The sequence below is a fragment of the Peromyscus maniculatus genome, chromosome 19 (genome assembly GCF_049852395.1).
Source record: "Peromyscus maniculatus bairdii isolate BWxNUB_F1_BW_parent chromosome 19, HU_Pman_BW_mat_3.1, whole genome shotgun sequence".
Taxonomy (NCBI): domain Eukaryota; kingdom Metazoa; phylum Chordata; class Mammalia; order Rodentia; family Cricetidae; genus Peromyscus; species Peromyscus maniculatus.
In genome coordinates, this window is record NC_134870.1 from 72313274 (window position 1) to 72326021 (window position 12748).

General features: G+C 41.2%; 1 protein-coding gene across 50 annotated transcripts in view; it reads right to left on the bottom strand.

The window, feature by feature from the left end:
* Atp9b (ATPase phospholipid transporting 9B (putative)) overlaps positions 1-12748 on the bottom strand; it is a 241402-nt gene that overhangs the window by 41376 nt on the left and 187278 nt on the right. For 24 of the 50 annotated variants that reach the window (XM_076555613.1, XM_076555598.1, XM_076555593.1 and 21 more), the window contains 2 exons: positions 10508-10620; positions 2984-3232 (listed from right to left, as the gene is read on the bottom strand). In XM_076555613.1, the coding sequence (XP_076411728.1) occupies positions 2984-3232; positions 10508-10620 (362 nt within the window). Of the gene's footprint in view, positions 1-2983; positions 3248-10507; positions 10621-12748 lie in introns of all 50 variants that reach the window. The other 26 variants (XM_076555591.1, XM_076555580.1, XM_076555576.1 and 23 more) reach the window with 2 other exon arrangements.

The window sequence follows — 12748 nt, forward strand, 5'->3', positions numbered from 1 at the left end:
TTCTCTTCAGATAGATCAAACTACCACCAACAGCTATGGCCCAAGAGTTCAATCCGAGTGCTTGTGGGAAACGTCATACTCGAACTAGAACACTCTTCTTCTGAGTGGAGAGAGGCTCACACAGAAGACTGAACTGGAGAGCTATGCAGAGCCAGCAACAAGTTCAGAACTGTCCTAGGACATAGCAACTAAAGATCTGCGGAGCAGGTTAGTACTAAAAGGGCACAGAACTACAACTGCCTGAACTCAGCTTTGTTCAGCCTTTAGGGATAAACTACCTCGGATGAATTACAACAGTAGTAAAACTATTGAAAATTCTCAGAGGAATATAAAGATCTAGACAAAAATGAAAGCCTCGTTGCTTCAGTCCACAGGAGTGAGTACCATACAATGCAGTCATGTCCACTGTTACTGGATGCTTATGAGTCAGGGAGAACATGCTGGATAGGGCAGACAGATCAAAACAGAGCTTATTTGGGAATCTCGGAAATGAAGCTGCAGGCATTTGAGCTGAACAGGCAGGTTTCCAGCAATGAGAAGGTCCCAGCAGCCCCAGAGTGTGGCATGTACCAGAGTGAGCATCAGTGCTGCAGGAACTCAACTGGTCAGGATGAAGGAAAAAGAAAGCAGGCAGGTTCCTGGATGAGGCAGAGAGACAATCCAGTAATACTACTACATGGAGAACAAGAAGGCAGTGAGTGAGCTTGGGTAAAGACAAGAAGCTGATTTATAACAGTCCAGGTGGTGGTGCTGGTAGGGTGGGTGAATAACCAAATGTCCCCAGCTTTCCACATTAAACACTTTCCTTTTGTCCTGTTTTTGCACTGCTTTTAAGTTCTCATGTGTTAAATGACATGTCATGAAGTCCGAACTATTTTATTCTGGCTACAATAAGCTAATATTTTCACTTAACATAAATAATGTTTATATCCAAAACTTTAAGATAAACTTGTTTTAAAAAATAGCCACAAGTTACACTTGTGAAAGGACACAAATCGTCATAAGCACTAGGGCTTCCCTTTCATGGCTCATCATTGTGACGTTGAAAAAAGGTAACTGGGGTCCTGTGTCTCCAATCTCCCCAAAGAGGGAGAGCCTTTCACGGTGGTTGGAAGAAAGGTAGACAACGCAACACATCCTGACAACCAGCCTGGCCAAGTAGTCTTCAATCTTGAAGGGAAATTAAAGGAAAGACTTATGGAACTGGGGATTCTCCACCAGAGTGCAATGCTCTGGATTTTCAGAGTGAAAAACTGCCAGCATACAGGAGACCCAACCGTAATGTGCAGTTCAATATTCATGGGGCTGACATGTATACATCAAAGTTTAAAACAAAAACAAAAACAAAAACCCTTAAAGCCCTGGAAAGTGATGCATGATAAGGTCAAGACCAGCACTGACATGGAAACCTGCCCTTCACCAGGAAAGTGGTTCCAGTATCTACCTAAGACACAACTGTTCATCACTGCACCTGGGCTGTTAGAATACCATCACAGTGAACTTCTATGAAGAGGAAGAAACACAGTCCTGGGTGTCCCTAGTGACCAAGAAGTTTCGATGTTCTGCTTTGACAAATATATACAATATACCGACAGACTCCTGCTCTAGAGCAGCTGGAAGGAAGACACTTCCTCCAACTCTGGTGGGGCCTCCATGCAGCTGCAGACAACAGAGGCCTTCTTTTCTTCAGCATGCATCTCTCCACCACTTTCTGCATCCTGAAGGCTACACAGTGGGTCTAGAAATGACTTACAAGGCTCCCTTCCTCACATATAAAACTTACAAGGCATCTATCTCCTGGCTTCTTAATCAGCAAGACTGACATAAAAGTGGGCACAGTGCTCTGGACTGCACAGTGCATGCTCTGACAGCCCCGGCTGCCACCTCTCCCTGCTGCTGCTTCCTGTGCTCCCCACTTGATAACCCGCCAGTGCAGGCAGGGCTTTGTACTCTGGGCAAGTATACAGCCAGAGAACCACACTCTCTTAACCTCCCTCTCCATCCTTGCTCTTACTGTTTTCTTGACCACCCGCCCCCCACTCTTGACGGTCTGTTCCCTGCTCATCAATAACATTGGGGGTTCTATGTCTACCTTTCTATTATTTTCAGAACCAGAATTTAGCAGCTTCCCTAAACATATTGATTATATACTTATATGATCCAATTTTGCAGGGTATTTGAAAGATCTAATTTGTTAACACTGAGTCCAGAGTTGGTTTGATTATTTTACATAATTGTTTAAAGTACTCTAAGAGGACAGACTACATAAAACTGTATAAATATACTCAGAATGACTGCATAAAAAGTGGAAATTGTAATAATGGATTTTTACAAAATCCCAATGGAGTAAAGTTAGAAGGGACTAAGCTAACACACCTAAGGGTTTTATTTTTTAATCATTTCTGTAGGTTTCTCAATTATTTATACTCCAAATCTTTTTAAAGAACAAATGTCTCTAAGTTCTACAGAACAACTGGAAATTTAATATAAAGATCCAGTGACTCACTGCAGCATGAAGAACAACTGGACAATGAAGTACAGCCACAGGAATAAGTTTATTTGGGGAACTAACTTGTGATAAAGCCAGCTGAATTTTCTCATGCTATTCTGAGTAAACACTGTTGAATGGAATGGAATAAAGCCAAACACCAGAATCTTTAAGAATCTTCTCCTAGTACCCTAAGTCAACCAGCCTGAAACAGTCTGAACTTCAGAGGTCTATTTGTGGCTAACAAGGATGGAAAGGACTAACTCTTAGGTATTGACATGTTAGGGTCAAAGGTGAGCCCTGAAAAGTCTGAATTATGCCGAGAGGGTTGCATGTACTTCAGCTAAGGTTAATGTCCGAATCCAGGATACAGTCCTGCACCTTTGCTCCAGAGAAGCAACCTTCAAGCCTGCAGAGTCCAGGGGAAAGTGGCCACACAGGTGTGCCTGGTGAAGGACACCCTCCCCAAACAAGATGCTCTAGGAAGCGACTGACCTCATCAGGGCTGGATGCCTGGTAGGTGCGGTTCTCATCGCTGAAGTCTTGGTCTGCTTCCGCAAACTCCGTCTCCCCAGTGACTCCAGCGCGAGCTTCATACACAGGAGTGACGTTGTGACAAAGGGCGATGGCTTTCACTGCTTCGTGGATTCGGCTGCTGACGCTTTTTTTAACTTTAGGGGTTGAAGACTGGCTTCTTCTCAGTGGAGCAGAACTTGGGTTGTGCCCACTTGCTTGGGAGTGTACCTTTAAAACAGGATGCTATGTAATGAGGGCAGACAGAATGAAGTGGTCCACATGAGGACCAGAAATTACTGGAATGTTTTATGAAGTAAAATTAGCTGCTTAAGATAAGAACAGCGATTTGATTCTTTCTCTTACACTGTACCTATGAATATAAGTCACTTTTTGTCTCAGCAATGCAAAATGCTTGGCTATTTCAAGGTTGTCAAACACACCACAGTATTTGCTATGATTCTTGAAGCCCGGCACTTTCCCATTTCTAAATTCAATCAACTGTTACTTTCCTCCTTAAAACAGCAAGATAAAGATCAAAGCAGAATGGTGTGCTCACACATGCGCATAAAACAATACCAAACCAAAGCAACCAGAACTCTAAAACTTCCTTGAATGTTGTAAGTAAACTGGCTGTGCACCGGTCTCTGAACTTTGGTGGTCTAGTCTGTAGCTAACGAGGATTAGATACAGTAATGGGGTGTGTCAAGAAACCAAGCCTGTCCGATCTCCTGTTGTTCATGGGAAGCAACTGCCCACTGAGAACTGTGTATCTGCTTCACTCCCATCAGGTCTGGCTCTGAGTCAGTGAGCTGTCACCACCCGGTGATGGACTTTTGTTACTTACCTCCTACCAGGGTGGGTGACAGAGGACACTTGCCATCCCAGAGGACAGACACACATTCTCCTGTCAACTTCAGAGACTCAGAACAGTACTCAGAAGGGACTAGGGATCAGGGATTAGAGCAACTGAGAGGCACTGAGTATGAGCCTCTTCCCACCAGGCATAAGCTACACGGGGTGGGGGTGGGGGGGCATGTATATATCCGTTCATCCTGCCCAGGTATCTGCTCAGTCCTCAGTTGTGCTGCCCACAGCTGCCCCCCCCTGCACCACCCTACATTGAGCTGCTCCAGAAGAGTTCAGTCCCTCTTCTGAATGATGTAACGCTCACTGATGCCTGTGCAATTTAATTTCACACAATTCCACTGAAGAGTAGGCTCTCAACCACCCAGTGCTTCCAGTGGGCAAAGACAGTCAAGATGAAGAAGATCTATGCTACGCTGGAGTGGGCTACAGACAACAGAACGTCAACAGGAGCTAACAAGTTCCAGAGTCTTGCTGGCAAAGCCCATGGCCTTAGTGAAAGATCTTCATGCTCCTACATACAGTAAGTAAACATTAAATATCTGTTATATAATGACCCTTCATTCTTCTGCTTTTAATGTGTTTCTGGTAAATAATTATAATAATAATCATATATAATCCATAATATTCACATTAATGGATAATGTAAGTTAACTTTATTTTGTTTTAGGGTCTCCCTATGTATCCTAGGCTGGACTGGAACTTTCAATCCTCTTGCTTCAGCATCAGGAGTGCTGGGAATACAGGTGTGTACCACAAAACCCAGATAAATGAACATTTTAACAAGCAGTGGTCACTTGGTACCATCTCACTCAGAACAAAGATTCCTAATAAAAAGGAAGCTTGAGCTCTTCTCTCCTTTAGGTTGTATAAAGCTCAGCAGTATGAGTTTTTGCCAAACATACACATACATGTGCACATGCGGACAGACATACACACACACACACACACACACACACACACACACACACACACACACACACACACACACACGGAAACAGCGTGGCCCAAATGGCTCCTTAAGAATACAGCTATTGCTGTTGCCCCTGGATGCCTCTCAGAGGTTGAAGGTAGATCCCTATTGCTGAGTCCACTGCATACTTAGGACAAGACTTGTATTTTCTGAGCTGGATTTCATCTGAAAGCTTCCTTCCTACAGTCTAGCTTCCACAGTACCAGAAAGTCTTTTGTGAGCTGTGACACCTATGGATCACAAGAAAGACAGTAAAAGGGCAACAGATACGGCCTTCCCGTGCTGGTGATCACTAACCCGTGGGTAACTGGACTCTAGGCCCACTCCACAAGAAGGAAACCATGCTGACCACTAGAAACCCAGCCAACGACCTGGGGCTAGTGAGGTCACGGCTTCTCTTAGAAGAGAATCTGCAACCACCAGTTTGCTAGAGCAGTGTTAACTCCTGAACTACATGCCAGCTTTAGCCTTATACTCACAAACCAGTGGAGCTACCCCTCATCAGAGGAGCTTCTCTCTAGAGCAAGGAGAGACACTACAGAAACCCACAGCTGGACACAATGGAGTGACTGATGGATTGTGGGGAGCCCAGCCCCAATGGACACATTGGCAGCACAGCTCCTCCATCTATGGCTCAAGGAGCATCACATAAAGGGAGCTGAAAGACTGCATGAGGCAGAAAACCAGAAGTCCGCTGTGAGACTGTCTCTCTTAGAAATGCTGTATAAACAAGACCTAAACAATGATAATATCAACAGATATGCTAACGAAGAAAGGAAAAAAAACTCTCACCAGGCTCCCACACCTAGACAAAGAACTACTTGCAACTAATAAGTGTGTTTATCCAATACAAAGGTTAGCCTTGAAACTATATACACAGAAACAACAAAAATGAACCCAGCATAATATATTTATACATTTGTGCATATATTTATGTACATACACACACAAACACATACTCGCAGCCCCATATATATGTAAAAATAATAAGAAAGGTTAAGAGTGTATGTAGGGGAACCTTAGAAAGTGAAAAGTAACAATTATATTTTAATTAAAATGTATTTTTAAAAATTTAAAACAATAAAAATCATTCACAAAATATTAAAATAAAATATTCTGGAATACAAAATACTTTGCATACATAGTACATACATATATATATATATGCATATGTAAATCAGAATTAAATGACATAATGTATCAAATGGACATAATAGATACCTATAGAACATTTCACCCACACACCAAAGAATATACACTCTATCAGCAGCATACAGAGGCTTCTCTAAAATAGACCATGTCTTGGGACACAAAACAGATCTTTACAAATTCAAAAAGGTAGAAATACTGCCACATATCCTCTTGGACCACAGTGCAAAAACTTGCAGAAAACACATCTCTAGTAAATACACAAACTCACAGAAATTAAAAAAAAAAACTTATTACTGAATGATTAATGCAACAAAGAAAAAGATCAAGAAATAAATTTCAAAAAATGTACTGGACCTAAATTAAGATGAAAACCCAAGCCCCTTAGGACACACTGAAAGCAGCTGTGTGAGGGAGATAGATGTATAGCTCTAAGTGCCTGCATTAAACAAATCAGAAAGAGTACAGATAAAGGACTTGATGATGCAACTCAAAAATCTGGACAAACAAGAAGAAACCAAATCCAAAAAGAGTGGAAGGCAAGAAGTAACAAAACTTGGTGCAGAAATCAATGAAAGAGCAACAAAGAAAACAATACAAATCTAAGAGCTGGTTCCTTGAGCTGATGAGCATGACTGACAGACCTCTGGCCTAACTAACCAAAGAGAAACAGAGGACCCACAATAACAGAAGCAGAAATGAAGAGAGAAACACTATAATGGACACCAGTGAAATTCAGAAAATTATAAGGGAATACTTTAAAAACCTGTACTCCATTAAGTTGAAAAATCTAAAATCTAAACTTTCTAGATTCAGCCAAACCACCAAAATTAAATCAAAAGAAACCAACAACCTAAACAGAATCATAACTAATGAGGAGACTGAAAGAGTTATAAATACCCTTCCAACTAAAATAAGTCCGATGAGACTTTCACAGATCTACAGCCAACTACTGAAAGAAAGAAAAAGAAAGAAAGGATGGAAGGAAGGAAGGAAAGAAGGAAGGAAGGAAGAAGACACACTCCCCAATTCCTCCTATAAGCCAGTTTCACTCTAATATCCAAGCCAGTCATAAGAGATCACACTATTAAATATCTACTTGAAAATACCTAAACTACATGTAACTTAAGGTATACATATTATTTAAATGAAATTTTTATCTTGGCTGACAGTGCTCCCTCCAAGAATCCAAGGGCATCTAACAAAACACCAAACACCCAGCATGAGAAGTCCTCTTTTGAGTTGTTGGTCAGGGTTGTCCAAAAGACTTCCAAACATCACCAATTATTACTATTGCACTTGGTCGCTGCTGGTGTGGAAGGTAAGTCCTATTGCTGAAGATACTATGCATTTCAGACACAGGGCCTAGAAGCTCCTGGGCTGGAACTGATTTGGAAGGCCCCTTTGGAAGGCTAGCTTCCATGGTACGAGAAGGTATCAATGGAGGGAAATAACCAACAGTCTTATCCAGTGTTGATGCCAATGAAGCACAATAATGACCAGCATAGCAAGATAACTCTAAGGGTGCAGTTAGGGATATGCATACCTTGATGTAACCAACAACTCTTTATTTGGACTTAAGACCCTCTTCAAAAGAGGGAAATCATGCCTGGTACTGAAAACTTAGCTAACAACCCAGGGATAGTGAATTCATGGATCTTGGAGAACTTATCACCTATCTTAGTTACAGTTTCTGTTGCTTCCACAAAACACAATGACCAAAAAGCAAGTTGGAGAGGAAAGGGTGTATTCAGCTTATACTTCCATAGCACTGTTCATCATCAAAGGAAGTCAGGACAGGAACTCAAACAGGGCAGGTTTCTGGAGGCAGGAGCTGATGCAGAGGCCATGGAGGGGAGCTGCTTCCTGGCTTACTCAGTATGCATTCTCATAGAACCCAGGACCACCAGCCCAGGGATGGTCCCACCTACAACGGGCTGGGACCTCCTCCATCAATCACTAATTAAGAAAATGCCTTACAGCTGAATTTTATGGAGGCATTCTCTCAATTGAGGTTCCCTCCTTTAAGATACTGCTAGTTTGTATGTCAAGTTGACATAAGACTAGCCAGCACATCACTTTACTATAATTCCTAACTGCATTCTAAATACTTGTCTTTGGACCCACAGATAAGTGTAGTCCTTATCTCTCATGAAGGAAATTTCTCTTTTCAATGGAGGGAGACCATTACAGAAAACCACAGCCAATCGTAATGCAGAGTTGTGGAGCCCGGTCAAAGGGATACATCAAAAAACAACTTAAACATGCAAGGGTCAGGGAACACTGTGGAAGAGGGGGGTGGAAAGACTGTAAGAGCCAGAGGATCAGACAATTTGCTGTGAGACTGTATCTCCTAGAAATGTCAGAAGCTACACCCAAAAGGCTCACCAAACATGACTGCTTACGTATCAGCTGAAGAAGGATAACAGGCCAAAGTGGATGGGGAAAGATCAGGAGGCCCCAGCCTACACGAAGAACTGCAGGTCACTAAGGAATGTGGAGAGGGGAAATAGTCTTCCCAAGGGAAGAGGACACCAAGAGGTTATCCAATGCCAAATGGTCAGCCCTGAAAACATACATATGCAAATAACATCATACAGACTGAGCAGGCTATATGTGTGTATTTAGGAGAGCACACACACACACACACACCCAACAGACACATATATACAAACACGTATGTGACAACAGTTAAGAAAGAGGCCATGAGTTTGAGAGCAAGGAGGGGTTTACAGAAGGGTTTGGATGGAGAAAAGGAAAATAAATGATGCAATTAAAACAAAGAACTAATTTTAAAAATTGTATTTTAAAGAGCCTTTAAAACTAAACTTTTCATAAAAACTTAAAAAATAATAAAATCTTCTGAATCACAAAACACTTTTAAACATAGTACACATATAAATTGTATCTAAACAAATGACATCCGCATGTGTGAGATGCTCATTGGTATCTGTGCAGAGATAGCATATAAAATAAATGCATATTGTACAAGTAAGATTCTTTTGCTATTTGGCAACATTTCAAGAACATGGTATATGTCGGGTTGGTGGTAATTACAGAACAAGGTTTTCTAAAATTTGAATGCACTGTTGACAACTGAATTCTATGGAAAGAAAGTCCAATTTAGTCTGCAAAATCACGTTTGAAGCAAATTACTGCACATAAAACACTCAGCTAGTTTTTTAGCTGATGTCACAGGTGTGGTGCTCCAAGATCTAACACAGCCATCCACTGAGGCACACACATGTCTGGGTCTGAGTGTGAAACATGACATTATTATGGTCTAAGTAAACTAACCAAGAGGCAGAATGCAGCCTGAGAAGTGAGACTCCTAGCATCGAGTGTCATCATGAACCTGATATTTTACATTTCCAGGAACTGCCGAGCTTAACGGTCCTGAATTGGTAACTTCAATTTAGGACAGATTTTTTTGTTTTATTTTGATTTTAAAAAATTTTCTTTTGAGGGGTGCTGCAGGGGTGAGGAGAGGATCTGGAAGGACTGGGAGGTGGGTGGAATTGGGGTATACGATATGAAATCCCCAAAGATTCAATAAAGAAATTACATTAGATTAAAAAAAGTAACAATCATTGACACATAAACACTCCTTGAACCCAGGGTCATAAGCCCTCTATTTGATCTGAACATTCTCTATACACAAAAGGTTTCTGATATTTCTAAAGTCAGGAACATGGATAATTAGAAGGGCCTAGGAGGACTCTACATGGCACACTTGTCTGCAAGCCTCTGTAGATGACATGGCTTCTAAACTCATGAGAAATCAGACAACTCCCATTCTTGTACCTCAGCTCTTATGAAGTAGTAATATCTTTTTTTAAAATGTCATATGATAATTACTTGGATAAAATAACAGGACTTTTGAAATTCATTTCAAAATGTTCTTTTGAGATAGAATTCTTGCTGACACAGCAAATCCTCATGCTGTTAGAGTTCACTGAAAGGCATTTGTTGAGTTATCTACGTTAGTTATTGGAAAAGACGAAAAAGTGATTTTTTTAAAAGCTGAGAAAGTTTTATTAATTATGAAGAAAAACAAAGGGATTATTAGGAAACATAATAATACCAATATTCTATTAATTACCCTTTAAAACACTGTTTTACTAAAGAGTTTATTTTTAGAAATAATTCACTAGCTAGGTGGAGGTGGCACATGCCTTAATTCCAGAGGCAGGCAGATCTCTACGAGTTCAAAGCCAGTCTGGTCTACATAGTAAGATCCAGGACAGCCAGGGCTGTTACACAAAGAAACCCTACCTTGAAAAGAAAAAAAAAAAATCAGTAAAAAATAATGTAAGTAAAATGATTTGAGCTTATTATATTTGCCATGATTCTGCTGATGTAGAAATGCTAATCATAATTTTTTGATTGAGATACTAGAATTGATAGCAAGGCAATAATAAAGAGTTAAAAAACAAATTAGCATATAATAGGCTCAATTTAGCTCACCAGCGTGGGTGCATTGAGAGAAGAAGGCATCCAGAAGTACATTCACATACCTGCAAGTAGGAATTGAAGACGTGGCTTTGGATTTCATCCATAGTGTCTGTTCCGTAGGAGACAGTGCCCAGATGGAGCCGCTTGAATACCATCTCATTCTGAGTGAGAGTCCCTGTGACGGGGAGAGCAGCAGCAATGAACACAGGCAGGGGAGGGAAGGAGCTCTGGATGGGATGGCTGCTGGTCACATCTTTGACTGTGTCCTGGGACACCTGTTAGAGATGCAAAGAGCCTGCAGAATGCTCATTCTGACAAGGAGCCTTAGATTTTCCCCAAGCATGTCACATTAACAACCTTTAACAATGGAAGGGATTCTCGAAAAAAGAAAAGCCGAGTCTCTGTCTTTGATTCAGATCTGTTAACGGGCATGATAGCAACTTCTGCTGTTCTGAATAAGGCATAAACTAGGAAGCTAAGTCACCACTGACTCAATGACAGTACTGAGCTGGAGAACAACACTACCTAGCCCCACATTAGCATGGCTTAGCCTTAAGAAGACTGACTTTTGAAAAGCAATCATTATTGGTAGAGAGATAAATGCTCCAGATGTTTAACCCTTAGCAGACATTTGTATCACTTGCTATGAGGAGAAAGGTTTATGAAATGGGAGACAATTTCCTTAAGGTGAGTTTCTAAGAAAGCCATTAGGGCATACTATTTAACACTCTCTCCTCAAAGCAGAGTCAAGGCATTAAAATGACTATGCCCAGGACTGCAAATAAAGCTGAGCCGTGTCTATCTCATTTAATACAAACACACATGCAGTGCATGCATATGATTAATTCACCTGGTTTCACAGAAGTAAAACAACAAAGGGATGCTTAAATGCCCTTTTAATAGGGAAGTGGGGGCTGCCATGCAAGGTACTTGACTCTGGTTTCCACCGGGGCTTCTGCACTGGCCTCATACAGCAGGGTTACCGAGGCAGTCAAGAAGTGAGAGGTGGGACAGGCAATGTGATGGCCATTTCTAACCAAAGTTGGGCCTTTCACATGGCTACAAAACATCTGTATGCCTTTTATTTTCTTTGGCATACATGATATTGACAAGACCTATCAATGACTAGTCAGAATTTACATTCAAAGCAAAATGGATTATTGACTTGGAACTTTCTAGAAGAATACAAGATCTTCTTTACGAAAGGGCAGATTTGAACATTTTGTTTTTCAGACACTATTTTGACAAGCCCTCTTATAAATAGACATATTTCATTATAGCTTTACAAATTCCTCCAGAGCAACATTGGTTGTAGCCTTGTGCACTGACTGTGTGCACTATACATTTTGAGAGAACTGGAAATGAAATCACTTATGTGAGACATAGTTTATGGCAGTCTCAAAGTGGAATTAGCTTCAAATACATGTTATACTGAGTATCACAGCAGCAGCCTAGCCTCCAGGTGAAAAGGAGGAGCTCTGTACATGGTATATGATAAAGATAACCAGAATCCCAGTACCACAAAGTCAAAGGTAATGAAATAAAACACTAACTGGTAAGTAAAAACTTCACAAAGTATGTGTTCCCAAAGTTCGCAATAGATGAATCATATATAAAAACATTGTTTCAGATGACTTGATATAAATGGCATTCTTTAAATAGATTTTTTTCTCCTTGATGATAACTTAGAATAGGCCAAGAAGGTCAACTTTTTATTATGAACAACTTTATATTTAAAGTTAAAAGAATACTACAACAAACACTAATACAGGTTAGACTAATAATGACAAGTTCTTTGTTTAAACATTTAAACTAACGTTATTAGTTGAGAACTTTATACATTTTGATCATATTTCTCCTCCACCTCTTCACAGTGCCACCCCCACATCCTTTCTCCCCCAACTCTGTGGCACCTTTCCTGCCCCTCTAACTCCACATCCCCTCACTCCTATCCCTGCAGGCATCAAGGCCAATTTGTGCTAGCCAAATATTTAGATGTATGTCCTTCCATGGGAATGTGGCTGATTTCTCAGAGAAGAATGGCCTTCTTCTCTCAGAAGCCAACAACTGCCAAAGACTCTAGTCAGGGTGGGCCATCATGGCCGACTCCATAGTTCTTTGTTTGCAGTCTCATGCAAGCACTCTCAAGAAACAACACTGCCCCTCTGCTGTGTTCTTTGCTGCCATGACTCAGAGCCGAGAGCCTTTCGTCCAGAAGGTTAGGGGCTGCAGTCAGCATCTCCTGCACCTGGCGAGTCTCCCTGGGTCCAGAGTCCAGCTGTGTTGCTGCACGTGCAGCTTGT